The sequence below is a fragment of the Psammomys obesus genome, unplaced genomic scaffold (assembly GCF_907164565.1).
Source record: "Psammomys obesus unplaced genomic scaffold, mPsaObe1.curated_primary_1811, whole genome shotgun sequence".
NCBI classification, from domain to species: domain Eukaryota; kingdom Metazoa; phylum Chordata; class Mammalia; order Rodentia; family Muridae; genus Psammomys; species Psammomys obesus.
The window spans coordinates 3,094,919-3,118,733 of NW_026596109.1; the positions used below are offsets into that span (position 1 = coordinate 3,094,919).

The 23,815-nt window shown below is 41.7% G+C and overlaps 1 protein-coding gene across 1 annotated transcript in view; it reads left to right on the forward strand.

Moving 5' to 3' along the window:
• The window catches only part of Alg6 (ALG6 alpha-1,3-glucosyltransferase), a 42,651-nt gene that overhangs the window by 16,243 nt on the left and 2,593 nt on the right, over positions 1–23,815 (forward strand). The window contains 12 exon segments of the mRNA XM_055629065.1: positions 866–955; positions 1,986–2,074; positions 3,914–3,996; positions 4,121–4,185; positions 6,606–6,738; positions 6,740–6,792; positions 7,384–7,519; positions 9,207–9,292; positions 10,711–10,795; positions 12,545–12,615; positions 15,006–15,074; positions 15,179–15,377. Of these exon segments, the coding sequence (XP_055485040.1) occupies positions 866–955; positions 1,986–2,074; positions 3,914–3,996; positions 4,121–4,185; positions 6,606–6,738; positions 6,740–6,792; positions 7,384–7,519; positions 9,207–9,292; positions 10,711–10,795; positions 12,545–12,615; positions 15,006–15,074; positions 15,179–15,377 (1,159 nt within the window).

Here is a 23,815-nt window from a genome sequence, read left to right on the forward strand (position 1 = left end):
GGAGACCTTTCCCTTGATGAGAAGCTTGCTGAGTGCTAAGTCGTCTTTAAGTTAGGGAACTGGAAGCCGTGAGCCATTTGCAACAAGATTATGAGTTTGCTTATGCAGTCTGGTCTGCGTTGCTGTAAGTTGCTCTTGTGCCTGAGAGTGAAGTGGATGGAAGAACCTGCTTAGCTATCAAGGACACACTAAGAGGTGTATTTCCATGAACTTCATTTTCCTTTTAGAGGCACAGTGTTTTTCATAATTCCTTCACATCTGGACCTGGGAGGAACCAAGCACCTGTATGGAGTCTAGACCAGGTTTCCCCCATTGTTTCACAGACTCTTCTCTATAGCAGGACTGAGTTATATATGCTGGCTGAATTATTTTCAAAGTCCTCCTCAACCTGCTTATTCCATGAAGCTTTCCTCTTACCATAAGCCATATCTTTTTTTTTTACTCTTTTAAAATATATTTTAATTTTTTATATTAATTACAGTTTATGTACTTTGTATCCCAGCTGTAGCCCCCTCCCTCATTCCCTCTCAATCCCACCTTCCAAGCCATATCTTAAGGTATTCTTTGAAACTGGCTTTTTGTTTTCTAAATTATGCATTAAAAGTGCTCTTTTTCTAATTTGTTATGGTATCAGATACAAATTGTCTTTGTTGCATATATTTTATTGTGTGAGTATAATTAATTTACTGAGTCTGCTAAGAGTAAAGTAACAATAAGTCCCAGGCTCCTGGGGCAGCCCTGTTTGTATTTGATGTCATAGGGTAATCATTAACGTCTTAACTTGTTAAACCAGAAGCTTAATTTTAACTAAATGACATGTTATGTCTTGAATATTGATAACGCAGTGGTGTTTTTATCTTCCCAGGTATTTTAACAGCAGCGATAACAATTTGCAGTACTGGGGACTGGATTACCCACCGCTTACCGCCTATCATAGTCTCTTATGTGCATATGTGTGAGTTCTTCTTTTTTTAATGTAGCTGAATATAAACACCCTAAGACACAGTGCGATCTGATTCATTTAGGAGTGATTGCTTGCAGCTTCGGTCATATTACAAGTTTAAAAACCACTGTCAGATGTGAACATTTCTGTAATGCTTGTGGCGTACAGGCTAGAAAGATTGCAGAACTTAGATTGGTGGTGGAGTAGAGATGCTACCGACGGCACATGACTGCTGAGCAGTGATTAATACAAAGCAGCTTTTATTTTTCTGGAGTAGCCAAGTGAGTGAAAATTGTAGCTACAAATGGCCTTCTTAACTGACCTGCTAGGTTAGAAACTTGTGACTTAGTGATTTAGGATTGGTGCCCTCTTCCCCTTTTTTTTAGCAAATGAAGTAATTTGTAGTTAAGGACTTCTGTTTTGGCGGGGACCCCATTCACCTCTGTCGCACAGTTTCTCTTAGATTTAAAGTGTGCCAGCAAAAATTTGAGGAACTTCTTCACTTTGTCATGATTTATTTTTTCATCTTTTAACTGTTTTATGTTTAAAACAATAAAAAATTTTAAACTGTTTTAATATAAAGTAAATAAATTTTCATAGGTTGAAAATAAGCACCTAAACATCATGATGGTTAGATATACTAAGGATATTATCATCTGATTGAAAGCTTCATTTATCAATAATAATGGTTGAATTTTATGTAAAATTTATGATTACTATGTTTATTAAACCCATTGTTCTGGTAACTGAAGAGGTTATAAACAAAGTATGTTTTTAATAATGAAATGTGACATCAGATTCCCTTTTACACTAGGATGCTGAGGGTCAGATATTCCGTGGCTTTCTTGGAAGATGAGCAAGGCAGATGAGATGCTGTTTTATATTCTCTGTGAATTTTACATGATTAGAGACAAGGAGGAAAGCCTCAGTATTTAATTCTTAAAGTACAACGGACAGTTCTTAAATTGCTGTGTTCTCTCAGATATCCTCATTACTAAAGCCGAGAGGAATGAAGTGCATGTGTATCTGCTTCGATTGGCAGGGCAGAGTTTATAAATCCGGACTGGGTTGCTCTCCACACGTCACGGGGACATGAGAGTGAGGCACACAAGCTCTTCATGCGTGCCACAGGTAAAATAGTAGTTGGTGTTGGGTCAAAAATTCAGTTTTTAAAAACAACTTGGGCAAATGGATTAAAAGTACTGTTATCGTTCTTTTTTTTTGTTTGTTTTTGAGAAGCTGTCTCACCATGTAGCTCTGGCTGTCCTAGAACTCAGTAGGTAGACCGGGCTGCCCTTGAACCCGCAGAGGGCCTCCTGCCTCTGCCTCCTGGATGTTGAGAGTAAAGGCATGTGCCACCACTCCCTGTTGTTCCGGTGGCTTTGAAATTATGCAGTTATGCAGATGTATATGTGTGCATGCTGCAGGACTAAAATTATATGTAAGCTTTAAGCCAAAGGGAAAGCAATAATTCTGTGGGTTTCACTCTTACTGTATCACTTGATCCTCTGAGCATCCAGAAGGAATGAATATCCTACCCTTATTTTAAGCTGAGGAAACCACCGATGTGCAGTTACATGAGGCGGGAAACTCGCCGTAGGTCAGAGAGTAAGAAACTGAAGCTGCTTTCGTTTCTGCTGCTGCTTTAGTGTCCTGAGCCCAGGTTCCTTCACCCTTAAGGCAATCCTTACAGTGGTGTTTCATAGACTGTATTGTTTGTCCATTAAACAATCAGCTCAGACACCCCCTCCTCTTTTTCAGTGGTGCTGGGAGTCAAAGGGCCTTAAAATGCTAGTCAAGACCCTTTCACTGAGCTCTACCCCAGCTAGTCAACAATGTTTATTGAGCATTGTGTGATCCTTAGGAGGCTGAAGTTTTAAGCTTTGATTGCTTTGAAAGTACCATGTAACTGACTATTCTAGCTCGGACCCTTTGGTGTCAGTTAGCCCGAGTGCACAGTGTGTTCATCTGCTGTAGAATCTCAGGCCCAGAGGCAGCCTGTGTTGTCTGTTTGCCTCTTCCACATCTCTCTCCTCCTTCCACTGACCTTTGCTGGCCACCTTCTCAACACCCTGATATCTGCCTTTCCAGGAGTCACAGCTTTTAGGGCAGCCCATTCTAGTTTCAGAGAGTACTGGGCATTAACAATCTCTTCCTCATTCAGGATAGCAGACTTCTTGGATAGCAGTGTTGTCCTTTGCTCTAAAGGGACTGCATAAGAAGGAATTGTACATTGCTGTTTTTTTTCCTCTTCCTTGTTCTGTTGTCCCCCACCATCTCATCCCATCCCATACACACATGCACACGCACACACACATGCACACGCACACACACATGCACACGCACACACATACACACACACACACACTTCATGTATATTCCCAATTTCTTCATTACCCAGGACATGCAAGCGGCTTTTTTTTGTTTTTATTTTTTAGTTTGTTTGTGAACAGGGTGACAGGGTCTTGGCATGTCATATTGTCTAATGGCTGGTCTGGAACTCATGAAGCTCTAGGCTTTGTCTTGCTGACTGGTAAAATATGTCCATGACACACTGTGCTGGGCTCTCTCCAACTCTTTCTATGCACTCACTAGTAAAAGTTTATGTAGTTTTATAAATAGTAGCACTACAGATGCTTCCTCGAATTGTTCTTTTTGAGCAGAACATTTTGAGTGCATAGATGTGAGAGAGCACACGATCTTTCTGTGCTTTGAGCATTCATTTGAAGCTCAGGTCAGAGCAGCAGGAGCGTGACTCCGTCATCGTCTCATTGATTAGACGTGTGACTTTGTTAGGGAAAAAGTGAGAGAACCGTCTGGTGACGCAGCGTGTATAATCAGGTTCAAGGAGAGGGACGGGAAAGGGCTGGCTGGGTAGCATGAGTGCAGTTCTCAGTCAGGGCTGTGGGAGGAAGGCGGTCGTGGGCTGCCGGAGAGCCCGAGGGCTCATCTTACCAGCTTCTGTTTTAGTTTTAGTTGCTGATTTGCTCATTTACGTACCAGCAGTGCTTCTGTACTGTTACTCCTTAAAAGAAATCTCACCCAAGAGAAAGGTAAGTTTTAAGGCTGACATTTCATCCCTGAAATGTTTAAGGTATTGCTAGCCTAATAAGGATAGACTTTGAGGAAGGCCTGCTGTAGTAATGAGCTCTTTGCCCGCCACACTCTTCTTCACAGATCGCTAGCGCCTTGTGCATACTGCTGTACCCTGGCCTTATTCTTATTGACTACGGACATTTTCAGTATCCTTTACTAAGTCAGAGGTGAAACCGGTTACATACGGCCTAGGCTCAGTGCATGTAGCATGCCATCTGCTATTGTCATACATGCTAGTATGTACTCTTCCAGTTGATATAAATGGTTGAAAAAAGTCAGGTGTGGTAAATTAAGTCTTAAGGCTTTAGAGTTCTCAAATTTTTGTGGGACATATTTTTTTTAAGATGATTATGTATTCTTTCCCTTATTTTTAATTTTAATTTTATTCACTTATTTTCATTGTGTTTTGTTTTGAGGTAGGGTCTCTGCGTAGCCCTGGCTATCCTGGAACTTGCTGTGTAGACCAGACTGGCCTCAACTCAAGAGATCCACCTGCCTCTGCCTCTGCCTCTTCCAGTACTGGTAATAAAAATGTATACCACCACACCAAGCATTTTTTCCCCTGTTTATTTTTTTGTTTGGCCTGGGTATAGCTATTATTTATTTTAAGATTTATTTGTTTATTTTATACAGAGTCTCTCTGTGTAGACCAGGCAGGCCTTATTTTTTTTTTCTTTTTTCTTTTCCCCAGAGCTGAGGGCCGAACTCAGGGCCTTGCACTTGCTAGGCAAGCACTCTACCACTGAGCTAAACCCCCTGTTTATTTTTTAATAACTCATTTATTTTTATTTTATGTGCATTGATGTGTTGTCTGCATGTTTGTCTGTTTGAGGGTGTTAGATCTTGAAGTTACAGATGTGAGCTGCTAGGTGGGTGCTAGGAATTGAACCTGGTCCTCTAGAAGAGCAGTCTGTGTTCTCAAATGCTGAGCCATCTCTCCAGCCCAAAAAGTTATTATTGTTTACTGTATTAGTTATTTACTTTATTATTATTGTTTATTTTTCTTCTTTGAGACAAGAGTTTTTCTGTGTAGCCCTGGCTGTCCTGATACTTGCTTTGTAGATCAGGCTGGCCTCAAACTCACAGAGATCTGCCTGCCTCTGCCTCCCAAGAGCTAGGATTCCTTTATTTTTAAGTGGAGGTAACAGTAACCCTTACTAGGTGAGCCTGATTGGAGAATGAAATGAATTAGGATTTGTGATACACTTACAATAGTTCTTTGGAGCTGCTGAGCATTGTATGGGTGTTTGTTGCTGCTGGTATAATTAGTGTTTTGTTTTGATTTATTCTGTGTGTATGTGAGTGTGTCCATGTGGTGGCCAGGGGCAGTTGCAGCAGTTGCTTCACTCCTTCCACCATACGGTTCCGGGGATCGAACTCAGGTCATCAGGCTTGGCAGCAGGCACCTTCACCCACCGAGCCATTGACCTTGGCCATTTACCTTGTGGGGTCAAACAATATGCAGTGGTTCACTTAGGTCATAGGTAGGTGTTCTTCCCAGTTGCTTTGGATACTGTGTGTATCCTCTCTCTCTCTTTTTAAAGGCACTTATTCTTTATTTTCTCTGATAACTTTCTTGCATGTCTTCTTTCTGACCTCATTAGCCAGTTGTTAGACTTTTTATTTTGAAGGTCCTTCTTTTGCATGTTTGCTTTCTGTTTTGTGCTTTATAGATAATTACCCTGCCTTTACCATTTACTACCTCTGTTACATTCCATTTGTCTTCTTAGACATGTTTTGAATTTCTAATTAAAATTTTCTTTCTCTTTTCCTTTTCCTCTTTTTCTATTAATTCTTCATCTGATTGACACTTAGTATAAAAGAAGCATACAGTGACAACAGTAATTTTGTTGTCATAATTAAGCTTACTGTGAGAATAGTTTTATTTTCTAGATATGGCATATTCTTATAGTGCTATTGTAAAGTAGCTTAACAGAAACAAGGCTATGCTGTTCGTATTTATAACTTTTTTTCTTTAAATTTAATTTTATTTATATATTTATTTATTATAATTTATTCACTTTGTATCCCTACTGCAGCCCCCTCCCTCATCTCCTCCCAGTCCCACCCACCCTCCCTTTTCTCTCCCTATGCCTTTTCCCTATTCCCCTGATAGGGGAGGATCTCCTCCCCTTCTTTCTAACCCTAGTCTATCAGGTCTCATCAAGGTTGGCTACGACATCTTCCTCTGTGGATTGGTAAGGCTGCACCCCCCAGGGGGAGGTGATCAAAGAGCTGGCCACTGAGTTCAGGTCAGAGACAGCCCCTGTACCCTTTACTAATTCCATTGGCTGCTCAGTTTCCAAGTGGGTTCCCTAGTAAAGCGTATTTATAACTTTTTAAAACCTTTACGCATCAGTTGTTGTTTAACAGCAGACTTAATATATTTGAGGCTGCTTTGTATACATTTTTATCTCTTTAATGCTTTCAGTTCATATTTAGAAGTTAGCTTTCATTGTGTGTGTATGTGTGTGTGTATATATTATTTTTAAACCACACTGGAAATATGTTCTATAAAATGCACGCCCTGCGTCTTATTGAGCTAATTTCCTTGACATGGGAACATATATAATTCTGTGAGTCTTGGCTTTGCTTTGTGGGGTGTTCTTGGAGTATCTTGTGACTGGGACCTGCTAGGGTCATTGGCATTTTGCTTAGCTCTAAATTATAAACAGATGGAACTTTACCACTCCCTACCATTTTTTTTGCTTCTTACTTGGCAAGTGTTTTAAAAAAGGCCTCAAAGGAAAGGGGTAAGTGACTTTTAAAGCATAGAATTCAAAATCTTCAGAGTATTTATTTGCATACTTATCTGGAGGAAGGTGGTCTTTGGCTTTGGTGATTTCTCAGAAATGTGTTGGCCACGGGTGAATGGGAAGAAAGCTGTTGAGCCATGCTTTATATTCTTGTAAATCTTCATATGTACAGAACTGTTTTGATCAGTGTATGCTTTGGAGGTAGTGTGGGCCGGTTTGCTAGAGCACTGCTCTAGAGTGCCATCACTTTACGGCTTATCGTGCTTATCATATACACTTATTAGAAATACTCCCGCTGGACATTTTCTTCATAGCTGCATCCCTTCATGGCTGTAGCAACAGCATCCAAGCTAAAGGCTAATTGGGATGCTGGTGGGTCCTTGGCTGGAGAAATTAGTCTTTCTAATTTCTGGAGAATTAGTTGTCAAATTCTCAGCTATGTTGTGAGTGGATTCCTATTGTAAGTCTTTGTTGGTAGTACTGATTGACAGTACTGTTACTGTTATTGTATTAGATGATATTGACATCACTTTTCACAAAGCATTAGCCTCTCTCGGTCTCACTGCTCATCTCTGCTCTTTGTTCTAGGGTTGAGTTGTTTGTTAAGTTAGCCTGTACTGTCGTGGCTTCCTTCCTTCTGTGCTGGTTGCCATTCTTTACAGAAAGGGAGCATGCTCTGCAGGTTCTAAGAAGACTCTTCCCTGTTGATCGTGGCTTGTTTGAGGTATGATTAAAAGCAGACCCGTACTGTTCTATTCCCGCACCTCCCTTGTACTTTAGCGAGCTCATGTAGGAGATACCAGGAACAATAACTTCTGTTCCCTCCTCCACTCAACCTTTGTCAGTTATTTAATCCAGTGTAGCACCCCTAGCGCAGTTTGCATTTTTTAGTGCCTTATAAGAGTAGGTGATAGTTTTTGATGTAATTAGATTCATAAATCAGTCATACATTTTTTTCAAGTCAGATTGGTCCACAGTAAAAGAGCATTAGATGCTGTAGCTACAGTGTTAACAAGCCTGCCACTGTGTTGGTTTAGGTTCTCTTCTTAGTTTGCTACCTTATTTGTTAAGATGATAATCCTGTTTGCATTGGAATGATCTCATAATTCCTTATGAAATATGTAACCATTATCCATAGTAATTTTTAATGAGAATCTTTCATTTAATTCTAGTTTAATCACTCTTGTTAAACTTTTATTGCATGAATAATTTGATCATTTGGATTTAGTAATTAAGTTAAACAAACCATTTATTTCTGGAACAAGAGGTCTTTTAATAAACTTAGAGACAACATATTTATAGATGATTTGCTTTTGAATAATATTTCTTTTGAAAAGAATTAGAAAGCATTTCTAAGTTTTGAATACATAATTTCTGTAAAATATTTTCAGTGGATTTACAGGAGGATGAGATAAGCATTTTGAAAGAGACCAGGCAATATGTTTGTTGTCATGAAGGTAGAAGGGTGTGGGGCAGTTTTGATGTACAGGTCCTGGTGATTCTCTCCATTGCGGCTAACATCACTCATTAGGTGCTAGCCCCTTCACATAATTTTTCATGAGCCATATAGCTCTAAGATGGCTGTTGTTCCTATTGTACCTATAGAAAACTGAGGTCAGACATTCATAGGCCTGCTGTGTGGCAGAATTGTGATTTCAAGTCCTTCTTCTTTTTTTTTTTTTTTTTTAATACGAAAGCTGCCTGTTATTTGTTGTAGCTTCCATTTCAGAAAGTGTCTATGGTGGTAAGCGTGGCATGGTGTCAGCCATAGTCATAGCTCACCACCAGTCCCCCACTCCTTGTCAACCACAGACACCCTAGATCTTTGTCTTTGACCCGGAAGAGGAAGTAGCTAGGACAGTTGTTAGAGGCTCTCCCTCTCTTGATGTCACACCTGCACAACTGTGAGCTTTGCAGCTGTGTAGAGGATGTATTGTATTAGCTGGGGAGCTGAAATGGCAAATTTCATCTCGAGTGAGCCTAGCGCAATTGCTAATGCTTTAAAACGTCTTGATTTATTAGCAATTAGTCTTGTCTTTGCTAGTACCAATTAGAATTTGTGACCTAAAGTTAAATTTGTAATAAAATGGGCAAATATAGTTAATATTTATTTTGTAAATTTGGGAAGAGTTTCACTTAGTACACCGCTTTTTGAAAAATATTAAGTGTTTACTAGAATGTAGATTAGAGTTGACTCATGCTTTATATAATCTGCATTTCAAAAAAGAAAAAAATGCTTGAGGCTTAGTGTATACTTTTATTGCTTGAAGAGTTTAATCTACTTTGTTATAAATGTGAGTGAAAGTTTCATGTCTCAAAAGTTTATTACCTGGAGATTATAGGCTGTACTTCATGGAGTTTAATATTTCTTTCAATTATATCAAAATGTAAAACTAACAAATCTTTTTAAGGATAAAGTAGCCAATATTTGGTGCAGCATTAATGTTTTTCTGAAGATTAAGGACATTTTGCCTCGTCACATCCAAATAGCAATCAGGTAACTAACAAGTTTATATACAGTGCTTTATAAGCTACTCTTCAAAAATATTGTAGTAGTGTGTGGTTTATCTGAGCTGTCGTAGTGACTTGCCGCTTAGTACAATAAAATTCTGTTGTTGTCCCCGCCCCCATCCCCCAAACAGGGTTTTTCACTGTGGCCCTCCTTGGCTGTCTGGGAACTTCCTCTGAAGACCAGGCTGGCCTCAGAGCTCCACAGCCTGCCTCTGCCTCCCCAGCTGGGATTAAAGGCGAGCACCACCACACTGGGCTGCAACTCCGCCTCCTCTTCCTCCTCCTTCTCGTCTTCCTCCTCTCTCCCTTTTTCCCTCCCCAGTTCTTTTATGTGAACATTTGTCCTCATTTTTTCCTTTAAATAGATCATATATTAAATATGACTTAACATTATCTTGAAGAGTCATGATTTTCCCAGGTGTGCAACCAGCTTCAGCCAGAAAAATAAAGCAAGTTAGAGATTACTGTATGTTTGTGAGCTTACCACAGGAATTGGCCAGTGCAGTTGTGGGGGTTTGTGGGGTTTGTCTAAGCAAAGCAGAAGCCCACAGGGCAGGCATCAGGAATGTTGGGAAGGAAATGGCAGCTGACCGCAGTGGCTGTTAGGAGGCCGGAGCTGCCGTAGGTGGGCTTCCCCCTGGTTGCCATTCCCTGGGACAGACTCCCCTTTGCTCGACTTAAATTAGCTGATGGCTATTGCCTTTCTCATGGGCTCCAACTCTCAGAACAGACTGTAGCTCACCCTCCCCGGAAATATACAGAAAGGGAGGTTGGGGACTTGAGGCTCCTCAGCTCACAAGTTACAGAACCACCCAAAGTGAGGGAGTGAGGGTGTGTGTTGAGACATACGTCGTCTTCAGGTGCTAGGAGCTGTCTGTCACAGTCCCGAGGTGTCTGTGTCTGGCTTTTTTCCTCCCTACTCATCAGCCATCAAGCACTAGAGAAGCTAGCTGCCCAGTTCACTCCCTTATGATTGGTTCTTTCTGGACTTGAAAAGGATTGTCAACTTTTGTAGAGTGAGGGCCAGAAGTCTCCTGGAAGTTAAGTTTCTAAATATTTGTGTTGAAAATAGTGTTGTCTCTTAGGCCTAGTAGTGTTTTATTTTCTAGTGTTTGGTAATTGGCCTGCAACTCTGTGCCTTTATATCTTCATACATGATATTAAATGGTGAATGGCATGTGCAATACTTAGTGTTGTTTGGTTTTGTGTTACATCAGAATCATGTACAAAAGCGCATACATACTTCAGTGTGTGTTTTATTTAAATTCTAGTTTAAAATTTAATAAATAATAAACTTTAATCTGAGATCAAGTTGGACTAGTGAATGATGTAATCCTTCTATTTTAAACAGTAATTGTTTTAACTAGATCTCTAACACGGAAAACACATTTTATTGCTTTTTAGCTTTTGCTTGACATTTTTGAGCTTGCTTCCTGCATGTATAAAACTGACACTTCAGCCCTCCTCTAAAGGATTCAGATTTACTCTGGTAAGTTTCTCATTTTTCTTAAAATATTTAGTTCTTGCTGTAACTGACATTTTAAAAACAGCAGTAATTATATTCTTGTTTGGCCTTACGGATTGGGCTGCAAAATAAAACATTCACTTATTTGACAGACATTGAACGCCATCCTTGTACAGGTGTTGGGTTATATGTTAGGCTGAGCAATCAGAATCTTTAGTTTACATCAGAACTGTTGTGTTTCTGCTTTGTATCGATTGAGTAATGGGGGCCACAAAAGCGGTGGTGATGAATGCTTAACTGATGCTGCGAGCAGCCAGCATTGTGTTCTGTCAGACTCAGATCACGCCTGATGTGATGGGGAAGGGAGAGATCTCAGGGCAGGGTCTTAGAACTGTGAGTGGGATTCCAGGCAGGCTTGGAAGGATCGACAAAGCTGGGAACATCTGGACGGCAGAAAAGAAGCTCAAGGCAGAAGAGCACGGCGGGGAACAGACGTTAGATGAAATGCGTATTAGTGTGTGTGTTTGTGTCTGTTTCTGTATGTTAAGGATAGGTGAACAAAAGGTAAAAACCGGGGCGAACTTCAGAAGGTGCCTGATGTCCGGTCGAGAGGCTTGTGTGGGAGAGGTGCAGAAACAAATTTGGGAAGAGAAGAGAAACATACTTGGGTTGCTCAAAGCATAAAGGGACGTGGCGGGGGCCAAGCTGGACAGAGGAGACAGACAGTGACTGATGAGTTAGGGAGGAAGCCGGTGGGAGGTTTGAGATGGGCGTTAGGTGATCCGAGACATGGGTTTGAAGGTTGCTGCGGGAGGCGGGGTGCTACCAGTTGGGGTACCGTACTGGTCCAGGAGGCATGTAGGCTGCTTTGCCAACACTGGCGGAGCAGAAGGGAGCCAAGTGGGTGGCTGCTGTATGGAGGAGTGTCACGCACTTACAGAGTGGACTCCTGGGCAGCTAGAGCCACACACAGGTGACTTCATAAAGCAGTAACTACGTCCCACTGGGCACACTTTCTAAAGACACTGCGATCCATCTGTCTGCTTTTCAGTTTTAGAGTTTGACTCTCTTGTCTTTCATACTTAACAATTTACATTTATTCATTTTACCTGTGTGTGTGTGTGTGTGTGTATGTGTATGTGTAAATCAGAGGACAGCTTACGGGACCTGGTTCTCCTTTTCTATCAGGTGGGTCCTTGATATGGTTCAGCAAGGACCGGTACAAGCTGAGCCATCTTTCTGGCCCACACTTTGAATTTGCCAGGTTCAAGGGATGGTGGGGTTTGGTCACTATTATCTCCGTACATGGCAGTTCTGTTTACTAGTGGCTGAGCTGCAGAACCATTCTAGGTGGGTCTAGATAGCCTTTTAACAGTTTTTGTTTTTAACATTTATTTAATGACTTTTAGGGGGCGGGAAGCTTTACTCATGCCACAGTGGGCCAAAGGACAACTTGTGGGAGCCAGTTCTCTCCACCATGTGGGTCCTGGAGATTGAACTCTGATCGTCAGGCTTGGTGGCAAGCCCCGTATTCCCGCCGCACCATCCCAACAGCCCAATTATTATTATAAAATTGGTTAAATAGTATGCATATTCTGGGTTTGAGTTTTTACCTCTAGGTAATATCTATCATAGTCCAAGTGGATATTTTTATTTAGATTTGTAATTACACCGTTGTTAAAGTGTTAAATCATGTGTCACCCTCTTCTTTTTTCTTTTAAAAAATTTTAAAATTAATTTATCCATTTTAACTTTTCTTTTTTTTTTTTAAAGGTTAGCTGTGCACTATCGTTCTTTCTGTTTTCTTTCCAAGTACATGAAAAGTCCATTCTCTTGGTATCATTGTAAGTAGAAATTTTTTGAGTGTGCATTTAGTATAATGTTTATTATATAAGGAAATTTATAAAAATGTTAATTTAAATGCAAAATAGGACCACACATACATTGTTGCATATAACTATTTTACTTATTCTCAGAAATATATTTTGCTTTATAAAACATTTTAAACGAGCTGATAAAATTATTATTGACATAGTCTCGTGTCTCATATTTTCTTTATACTAGTTAAGCTAATCCCTCAGAGTGTCCTTCTCATTTCTTCTCTTCATATTTCATTCATTTCTACATCTATTGGATAGCCTCATTCTCTCTCCATTTACCTCCATGATGTCTTTTACATGTTGTGTTTTGTTTCTTTTTTTGTCCCCTGCTTCCCTAAATCACAGCCTGTAGATGAAGTCTTCCGACCCTCTTGACATTCCCGAAAGAGATTATTTTGTTTAAGAGCAGAAAAATTTTCCACTCTTCATAGAACTGGGTGACAACTGGGGCTGTGTTACCTTATTCCTAAAAAAGTATAAGCCTAGAATTCATGGAGTACTTGAATCTTCCCCAGGTCAGTCCCAACTATGTGCTGCAGCCTTCTGCCGTGCCCCACCTGGTGCCCTCAGTAGTCTGTGGAAGATGACCAGTGAGGTGAGGGAAGGGCTCTGCTTTTCTCCGGTGGAGCTCTGTGCTGCCTCTGTGGAAGGCATCTTGGCGAAGAGCTGCTGCACACGGCCGCTGTAGATGGGAGTTCATGTTACTCCCTGAAGCCTGCACTGGGATTACGACTTACCACTTTCCCTGTTAGGGAACAGTAGTCCAGGTCATGAGGACCTTGTAAGGGCTACCTTGGCTTTTATTCTGCGAGAATGGCAAGCCAGGCACGGTTTTTGCAGATGAAGGGGAGAAAGAGTGAGGCCCTAAGGACGTAGGGGTTGTGTTACTTAGATACACCTTGAGGATAATGGCTCAGTGGTGTCCATCTTTATTATTTTCAGAGCAGTGCCTACATGTAATGCAGTTTAGTTTGTGCGTGGTGTGGTAATAACATGTTGAAAGAGTAAATGGGAGGGAAGACTCAGAAAACCTTACTTATTGAGTACTACTATGTTTGTCCCCAGACAAACATATTGAAGCACTGGAATGGAAAACCCTCTGGCTTGATTTCTTAATAGGAAACAGTAGCTTTTGATGCCAAGCTTAACTCCAATGCTGGCTGACATGAAGGAAAACATTCCTTTAAGAAGGGGTGGAATTAGTTACTTTTCTATTGCCACGATAAAGCACAATGACCAAGGCAGCTTGGGAAGGAAGGGTTTACCAGGCTTATAGTTCCAGAGGGACAAGAGTCTGTCACCATGATGATGGTAAAGCATGGCAGAGGGCAGGCCCAGTGGCTGCAGCAACAAGCTGAAAGCTCACAGCTTAGCCATAGCAGGAAGCGGGGAGAGCAAATTCTGAACGGTACATTTAAGCGTCCAAGCTCAGCTCCAGTGATGTACTTCCTCCAGCAAGGCTACATACACCTCCTAAACCTACCCAAACAGCGCAGCCAGGTAGAGGCCAAGCATTCAAACGTCTGAGCCTATGGAGGACTTATCTCATTGAAACCTTCACAGGGGAAAATGCTCAAGCCCTTTGGAACCCTTTTAGACATGAGGGGAGAGAGATTAATAGTAACGGCGACAGTAATCCAACAGCTGTCACTCTTAGAAAAGCTCATTTTGTATTGCTAAGAACACATACCGTGTGGCACTTGCAGAGAACAGTGGATCTAATCACCGGCCTGAGTCACACAGGAAGTGTCAGCGGTGGGACTGGGGCTCAGGCCTTCTAACTAGCCTGCCTCTGCAGGAGCATGGATGCAGTCAAGTCCAGAAAGCATCACACACAGGCTGTGGAATGGCCGCAGACACCAGACAAGCGACGGCTCCACGCACCACCATCGCGTTTCCAGTCCCTGTGTTCCTGCCCTTCCCACGTAGCCTCTAACCATTCAGGCTCATCTTTCTTTTTAGTTTACTATCTTAACCTGTCCTGTTTACAGTTCACCTTCGCAGTCCTTCATTGATGCTACAGTCCTATTTGTCGTAACTTTAGTTTGAAACTGGCTGAGTAGCATGTAATATGGTAGAAGTTTGAAAACATTTGCCTTGGGATTCACTTTGTGTTTGCAAAGTAAAAGGAAATGCAAACGCTTCTTTCTCACGCGGCACACAAAGGGGTGCCTGGTAATGACCTGTCAGTCAGCTTTTGACTAGGCAGTTTTGAGAAGTTGACGCTTTCTGAGTAGTTTTTTTCCCTTTAAACTAAGCTTGAAAATCAGACATGTAGAGTATATTTATAGTTTTACAGGTTAGAGGTAAAATTACATTCTGTGACATTAAAATGTTCTCTCTTGTCATTTTAGACCAGTTTGCTTAGTTTTAAATGAAATCCCTTTCATGTCGACTTGGTTTTTACTAGTGTCAACATTTAGGTGAGTCAAACCAATTTCCATATAATTGTTGCAATACAATTTTTACAGAGTCTTTGGAACTCTCACAAAGTAATTATTGATTTTGTTGTTGTTTTTCTTTACAGCATGCTGCCTCTCCTGTTAAAAGATGATCTCCTGATACCCTCAGTTGTGACAGTGTTGGCATTCTCAACAGCTTGTGCCGCCTTCTTCCCACTGTTTGAAAACACTTCTGAAGAACAACTGCAGCTGAAGCCCTTCGCTGTTTCTGTGAGGAGGCGTGTGCCGGGCTTTACGTTTCTTCCCAGAATCATTCAGTATTTGGTAAGCTTCGTTTTTCACGTTCGTTTTGTGTATGTGTACCCTCATGCCTCATAGCACATGTAGAGGTCAGAGCGTTAACTTTTGGGAGTTGGTTATTTCCTTCTGCCACGTGGGTCCCAGGGATTGAACTCAGGTTGTCAGGCCTGGTGGCAAGTGCCTTTACTTGCTGAGCCATCTTACTGGTCCTGTTCAGTTTTTAAGAAGTGTATTTTCTAGCATGTTACTATTTTTTTTTTTTTTTTTTTTTCAAATTACTGAATTTCTGTTGTTGTTGAGACAGGGTCACGCTCACTATGTTGCCCAGGCTAGCCTGGAACCCACTGTGTAGCCTAAGCAGGATTTGAACCTCGCTTTTTCTACCATAGCTTCTCAAGTGTTGGAATTATAGAATGTCCCCATCTAGGAGCAGTCATTTCCCATGATACTGTCACTCCTAACCCCAGCCTCGGACAGCCCCTAACCTGCTTTTTGTCTCCAAACTTGCCTATTTGCATATTAAGGGAATGTCATAGTCAACTCAGGCTGCTGTAACAAGAGAGACAGACTGGGTACTTAAGCGACAGAAATATACTTGCTCACGATTCTGGGCCTGGAGGCACTAACTGTCAGGGTTGGTTTCTGATGAGTCTGCTGTTTCTGGCATAGCTCTGTTTTGCTTTTCCTTACATGGCCTCTACCTTGTCTGATATCCTCCCTTATTTTATACACACACACACACACACACACACACACACACACACACACACCTCAATAAGATATATATATCTTGATTATCGTCATAATTGCTTTTCTAAAAGCCACTTTCCAAATACAGTCACATTGAAATGTTTAGGCTTCAGCGTGTGAATTTTGGTTTTGCATGTACTGGTGTGTGTGCCTGCACCGTGGGATGTGTGTAGAGCTCAGAAGGCAGCCTGTAGGAGTCAGTTCAGCCCTTTCACCGTGTGGGATGCAGGGGAAGAACTGTGGTTGTCAGGCTTGACAGAGCACCTGTACCTGATGAGTCATCTCGCTGGTGGGACAGTTGAGTCCATGGCATGGAATCATAAAGTGCGGTCTTCCTGACTGGTTTCTTTCATGGTGTAGCTGTTTATGCTGTAGTATATATATCACTCCTTAGATTTCCTTTTATTGCCAAATCATACAGCATTAAGATTTTACAGTTTCTCCCCCAGCAGTTAATGGGCAGTAGGTTGGTTTGGGCATTGTGAATAATAACACTGTTAGGAACATCTGGTACAAAACCCTGAATCCCCGCTTTCATTCCCTGGAGAGTGTGGCTTGGCCTTGCGTTGCGGGACCCCAAAGCCAGGCACTAGGAACTCAGCGCCTATTTTCTGAAGTCAAGAACAGTTCTACATTGTGATGAAGATGTGAGGAAGGTTCTAGTTTCCATGTCCTTGGCGGCACTGTTACTCTTTTAAACCACAGCTATCCTGTTAGCTACACACGGGTATCATTAAATTTCATTTTGCAGTTTTCTAATGAAAGATGTTGCATATCTTTTCATTTCCTTACTGGCTGTTTGTTTATCTTTTGGGGGGAAATTACTTAAATATTTGTTCCTCCTCTCTCCCCCATCAGCTAGTAATTAAATTTGCACATTTTACGCAACCTCTCAGTGACAGCTATAGCTTCAGCCACTTTTATCCATCTTAAATGCAGTTGTGTGTTTTATTTTTGAGTTCCCTAAGTCTTTCATACGTTATTTAAAATACGTATTTTCGACTGGGTGGGGGACATGTCTCACCAGTTAAGAGTGTGTACTGCAGTTACAGAGGACCAGAGGTGAGTGTTGTGCATGTGTGAGAGAGAATATTTGCCAGTCTGTTTTATTTCTCCTTTCCTGTAAATGTCATGATTTTATTTTCTTTTCCTTCTTTTTTTTTTTTTTTTGGTAGCTGAATAAAACTGCATCGTATACATGTACCATTTTCTGTATTAGTCTGTTGGCCTCCATCTAGGGCGTTTCTGTTTCTTTGCTTTTGTGAACAGTACAACAATACGCACTGTGTGCAGACATCTGCATCTGCGTTCTGCTGACGTGCAGTATTTGGGTATATATCCAGGGTGAAGTAGCTTGATTGTCTAAGGGTCCTGCACACCCAGTCCTGGAGTGGCTGCTCCAGTTTACATTACCATCAGCGGCACGTGTCATTTATCTTCCTGAGGACAGTCGTTCCAACTAGGGCAAGATGGCAGTCACAAAGGAGTTTTCATTTGCATTAGTCTGATGGCTAAGCAGGTTGAACACTTTTTCAGGCATTTATTAGCCATTTGTATTTCTTTTGAGAACTGTCTGTTGGGTTCACCCATTGGGTGATTTATTTTTATGGTGTTTTATGTTTACCATTTTTTTAGGTATTACAGCTGTGAATCTCCTACCTGGCATATAGTTCTCCAACCCCAGCCCGTAGCCTTTCTTTTCACTCTGGTGATTGTTTCCTTTGTTGAACAGCTTTTAAATTCTGCATTACCCTGTGAGGATTTTTCCTGCCTACTGGGATCATTTTCAGAAAGCCAATGTCTGTCTGCATCTCAGTGTAGCCACATATATTTTCCTCCAGCATGTCCAAAGCCTCAGGTCTTAGATCCATTTTGACCTGATTTTTATGCAGGTTAAGATATAGATGTAATTTCATTCTCCATGGTCTTCAGCAACATTCTTGAAGAGGCTTTTCCCAATGTTGCCTTTTGATACCTTTGTCAAAGATAACTTGGCTGTAGATATTTGGGTTTATTTCTGGCATGGACCTCTTTCCATTGTTTTACTTGCTTATTTTTGTGCAGTTTTTTTAAGCTTAGGATTTTTCCCCTTGGTTCTTTGAAGAATGCCATTGGAATTTTAATGGAGTGTGTTGCATATATAGGTTGTTTTAAATAATATAACCATATATATATATATATTTTTTTTTTTTTTTTTTTTGACAACTTGTTTGATTCTGAGACAAGGTTCATGTAGCCCAGGATGGCCTTGGATTTACTGTGTATATGAAACTGGCTTTGAACCACTTATCCTCATGCTTCTATCTCCCAACTGTTAGAATTACAGGCATATGCTACCATGCCTGGTATTTGGGCTGCATTCCTTTTTGATAGTTTTTTTCCCCTCCCACAATTTCTCCCAGATCTTCCCCACTGCCCTTCCCACCCAACTTTATATTTTGTCACTCTTTAAAAGAAACAGAACAACCCCCCTCCACATATACACACAAAAGGGAATGAGACAAGCAAAAGATCAAATACCCAAACAAAGCAAAATGATAGAAAAAGTCTTAAAAAAATATTGAATTTGTTTTGTTTGCCAACTACTAGTGGCATGGTGCTTGGCTTAAAACAAGAAAGACAAGGACAGTTTAACATTCTTATTCAGGGGTTTAAGTGGAAAGCAAGATGTAAGGTTTATTTTGTTAGCATATGCTTGAGTACTTAAATGTATGTAGAACTATAGCCTCTTGTGACAGCTTACAGGGCGGTCCTAAGGCGAGAAGGATCATGGGCTCAATGTGAATGCAACACATTGAGTACTTGCTATGTGCTGAACACACTTGAGGTTGAAGGTTCAACAATGGAAACAAATGAGCATACATCCCTCTGCAGTGACCCTGAAGATTCATGGATTTGAATGCTTGGCCGTAGCAAGTGGCACTGTTAGAGGCGTGACCTTGTTGGAGAAGAGTGTCACTGCGGAGGTGGGCGTTGAGGTCTCCTGTGCTCAAGCTACATGCAGTGTAGTTCACAGTCTCTCATTCTGCTGCCTTTGGATCAAGATGCAGAACTCTCAGCTCTTTCTCCAGCACCGTGTCTGCCTGCACGCTGCCATGCTCCCTGCAATGACAATAATGGAGGCTAAGCCAGTCCCAGTTAAATGTCTTTCTTCATAAGATCTGCTGTGGTCATGGTGTCTCTTCACAGCAATAAAACTAAGACTCCCTCCTGTCACTTAAAAGTTATTTTAGTGCTAGCATGTAGAGAATGCATATCACAAGGTGGTAAGTAGTTTGGAGAAAAAGCAAGACAGCACGGGCAATGGCAGTTTTCAAGTAGCAGGGTCTTGTAAGGGACTGTGCGGATAATTGAGAATGGACTGTTCCTGGTGGGAGGAATCAAAGTACGGTATTGTGGTAGCCGTATCTCCCTGAGACAAAAGACTTCATGAGCTACTTCTACTATTTACTGAGAGGATAAGGGAACAAGAATATCTCCAGAGCCTTGGTGGCATATTGGAAGTCATGGACAGATGACCATAGTTGGTACTGCAACAATAAAGCAAAAGCCAGGTGACACAGATTCACTAGTGATGAAGAACTGAACACAGTATTATGCTACAGGCACTTTCTGAAGCTTTGCTATAATTATGAACATAAAATTGAGCTGGGTGTGGTAGTGCATGCCTGTAATCCCAGCACTTGGGGAGGCAGAGGCAGGCAGATCTCTGTGAGTTTGAGGCCAGCCTGGTATACAAAGTGAGTTCAAGACAGCCAATGCTACATAGAGAAATCCTGTCTTGAAAAACAAAAGGGGGGGAAAATAGAGTAAGGGCTTCAAGAATCATTTTATCTAAAGTGGGAGGGAAAAGCGCTGGAGAGATGGCTCAGAGGTTAAAAACATTTGCTGCTCTTCCAGAGGTCCTGAGTTCAATTCTCAGCAACCACATGGAGGCTCACAACCATCTAAAATGAGATCTGGTGCCGTCTTCTGGTATGTAGGCATACATGCAGGCAGAACATTGTATACATAATAAGTAAATATTAAAAAGAAAAGAAAAAGCTAAAGTGGGAGGAAATAATTAATTTACAGGATTAGAAAAATGTGTATGTGTGTGTATGTGTGTGTCTGTGGCTTTGTGTATGTGAGTGCAGTGCTTGCAGAGGTCAGAAGAGGGCACTAGCTCCCCTGGAGTTGGAGTTACAGCAGGTTGTGAGCTGCCTGGCATTGGTGCTGGTGACCAAATTCCTGTCTTCTGCAAGAGCAATATGTACTCTTGACCACTGAACCATCTCTGCAGCCCCAAAGCATTCTTGTTTAACTAGTTCAGAGTCACGGTATCTCAACTACTTTGAATATTCTCAAATATTTAAAATTATTTCTTAAATTTAAAAACTTGTGACTTCATTTTAGAAAGTTTCACACCCTCCTACCCGCTACTCAGGATCTCCCTTGAGAGAATCCTTACATTGCATTCTTTAAAGGCTGGGCCCTACCCTGCCCACTCTCCTTTGCGTGTCTGCAAAGCATTGCTTCCAACTCGGCTCTCAGCAATGCTTTTCTGACGGCATCACTTCGGCATCCATGTAGGCTCTACCTCCGGGAAAGTCACCACTGCTTTCCTGCCTTTTCTGTCTCCTCACCCAGCTTTTGGATATCTGCTCTGCTAGGATAGGTGAGTAAATACATCACAGGGAGGCTCACTTGAGCCAAGCTAGCCAGTTCAGTATGTGCACCGACATTTCTGATGCTCAGTAGCCACAGCTGTTAACAGCTCCTAGACTAAAGAGAGCTGAAGTAGGACAGTTACCGTAAATGTATATTTTTACTACTGATTTTGACTTTTACTCAAATAAGACCTTGTGATTTGATTTAATGAGCCTCTAACTCTTCATGGTTAAGGAGCCACGTTTTGTGTCCGTGTGCTTTTTTACAGCAGTAGCTCATTGAAAGCATTCTGTGAGCTGGTGCAGTGGTGCAAGCCTGTAATCCCAGCACTGGTGAAGGCAGAGGCAGGCGGGTCTCTGTGAGAAAGTATTCGGTGACTAATTTTTTACTGATGATGGGTACAGTGATGTCATGTGTTACCCTAAGGAAAAGCAGGAGGAAGGCAGAGCCGCCCACGACCTTTAACGTAGCAACCTGCAGTGAGGAGGCTGCGGCATCTCGCAGCAAACCAAAGAACATGTGCAGGCTGCAAACAGGACTGGTTGTTTTCCAGTCCTGTTTGCTGTCAGTGTGCTGCTGTCGGTGACTGCATTGGAGCGGCCATGCAGGGCTCCCTCAGCAGAGCTTTATCAGAGCCAGTGATTGGCACCGCAGAGAGCAGAAACCTGTCTCATACCCACTCCGAATTTTCCTTAGTAGGTTTTTACTTCACTGCTTGCTATTCTTTGTTCAGTTTTAGTCAAAGCACTTTAACTTTTATAAAAATACTTGAATCCAAGTTTCCAATCAGAATTTATTATCTTCATGACACCCAACGAGCAGTGGGAAAGTGTGCCCATACACTGATGTACGGAATCTGCAGACTCAAGTTTCTTCAGAAAAATAATTTGAAAATAAGATCTAAGAATATTACATAATAATTAGTTACTACGTAGGTTCATGAGTGAAAGAGTATTTATCTCAGATATAAGCATTAGTATCACTTCTTGTAAAGTTCTTTTTTTTTTATTACTTGGGCTCTACAACTAAGCATATGATTGGTTGTGGTTTTCTGTAACAATCTCCTTCTGCTTCAAAGAAGTTTCCTTGTGAGGGGGTGGGCCCTACATTTACCTATGGGTTCAAGGATAAATATTTAGAATGTGGGATTCCGCTGGTTTGGTAAAGTGGTAGTTGTAGATTCTCCTCCAAGACCCATGACTTGACTAGGCCTGCGTAGCTGGCTAGGTGTCCAGGCATGCTATCTCTTGCCGAGACCCTCCAATTAGAGAGCTGTCGGCTGCCACCGAGGTATGTGTGCCACTACTGCCCTTACGGTTACAGTTCCCTGCTGGTTGCTGTCACGGTTGTAGTGTCGTAGCCGGGTAGGACTGCGGGTTTCTTCCCTCCTCGGGAAGCTTGCATGGCACCTTCTGAACCATGAAAGCTAGTCCTCAGAGAGGAGGCTTTCAAGTCAGTTCCAGCTCGGGGGCCTCTGGGCCCTGCATCTGAAGTGCGTGGTGTCTTCAGCAATAGGGCCTTGGCTTCCACCTTTGAGGGGCAGCCACGGGTTAATTCCAACAACATGTAATGTTTTGGGAGTCTTGCACAACCCTGCACTGACTCAGAGGAGGGCTTCCCAGGCCTAGAGTTTTGTTTTTCGTTAGATGGTCTTTGGCTTTTGTGAACAGCATTAGAGCTCAGATACCAAAGTTTCATTCAAATTATGTATGGTAGAGAGTTTTTTCTTTTCTTTTTCTCCCTTTTTTTGGCAGTATGAGTCCTTAAGACTTAATGCAGATCTCCTGTTGTTTTGCCCTCCTCTTTCTTCCTGCATTTATTTCCTTTCCCCTTTTCTTTAGTTAGACCTCCCCCCTTCATTTCTCCCTTTCAGATCACTTGTATTCTTCCATTACTCTCCCGAAACTCCCAATTCTCCCAATCTCCCACATTCCCAACCTAGCCACGTCCCCTTTTACCTTCCTGGTTTCTGAAGTTACTCTGGACTGTGAGTCACATCTGAAGGTTTGAAGCCAGGAGTCTCGCATATGAGAGAGAACATGTGACAATTGTCTTTCTGGGGTCTGGGTTCATAATATTTCTTAGCTCTTTTAAATAAATTTTATTTTTTAAAAACAGTTGAATAGTATTTCATAGTGTATGTGTATGAAATTTTCATTATCCTTTCATTGGGTTGTTGAAGGGAAATCTGCCTTTTTAATGTTATCTAATAGTTTAAATAATATGCCTTCCCTAAAGTCAATTTTTAAAGAGGACTAACTTCTAAAATTATGCGTATAAACATGTGTAACTAATTAGTTGGCAACTCAGATATTTGGGTAACACAAGCAAAGCCATGCTTGTTAGAAGATGAAGTTTTGGTGTTTTATGTGGCCTTTGGGACAGTAAAGGTCTATAACCTTAATGCCTCTTGTATACTAGTACTGAACTTATTGGTCTAAATTAAATCCAGGCAGGCTGGAATCAGATTACTTTAGTGTGAGGCCATGCTGGACAGGAACATGAAGGAAACCCTGTATTTACTGCTGCTACCAGCTTCTCTCTGATTCCCTGTGGATACCCAATGTCCTATAGAGTGGTGGTTTTCTGGGTACTCAGACTTGTGTACTGTGCCGAGGAGAGGGCTCAACAGGTAAAGTGCTTGCTGTAAAAGCTGCGGCCCAGAGTTCAGATCCTGAGCACTTGTAAAAAGCTGATGAGCATGGCGGGGTATGGAAACTGGGAATCCCTAGAGAAAGTTAGCTCGCCAGACTAGCAAGAGATATGAGAGTGGCAGAGGACAGCTGATGTCAACCCTGGCCCTCATGTGCACGCACACCGTGTGCCCACACAGGTGCACGTACATATGCGTAAACATTATCTATTACTTACTGCATTAAAAAGACAGGTTCTGGGACCACTACGATGGCTTATCAGGAAAAGTCACTTGCTATCAAACCTGACCATCTGAGTTTAACCTCCAGAATTTGTATGGTGGAAGGAGAAAACTGGCTCTGGCAAATGGCCCTCTGACTTACACACACACACACACACACACACACACACACACACACACACACACA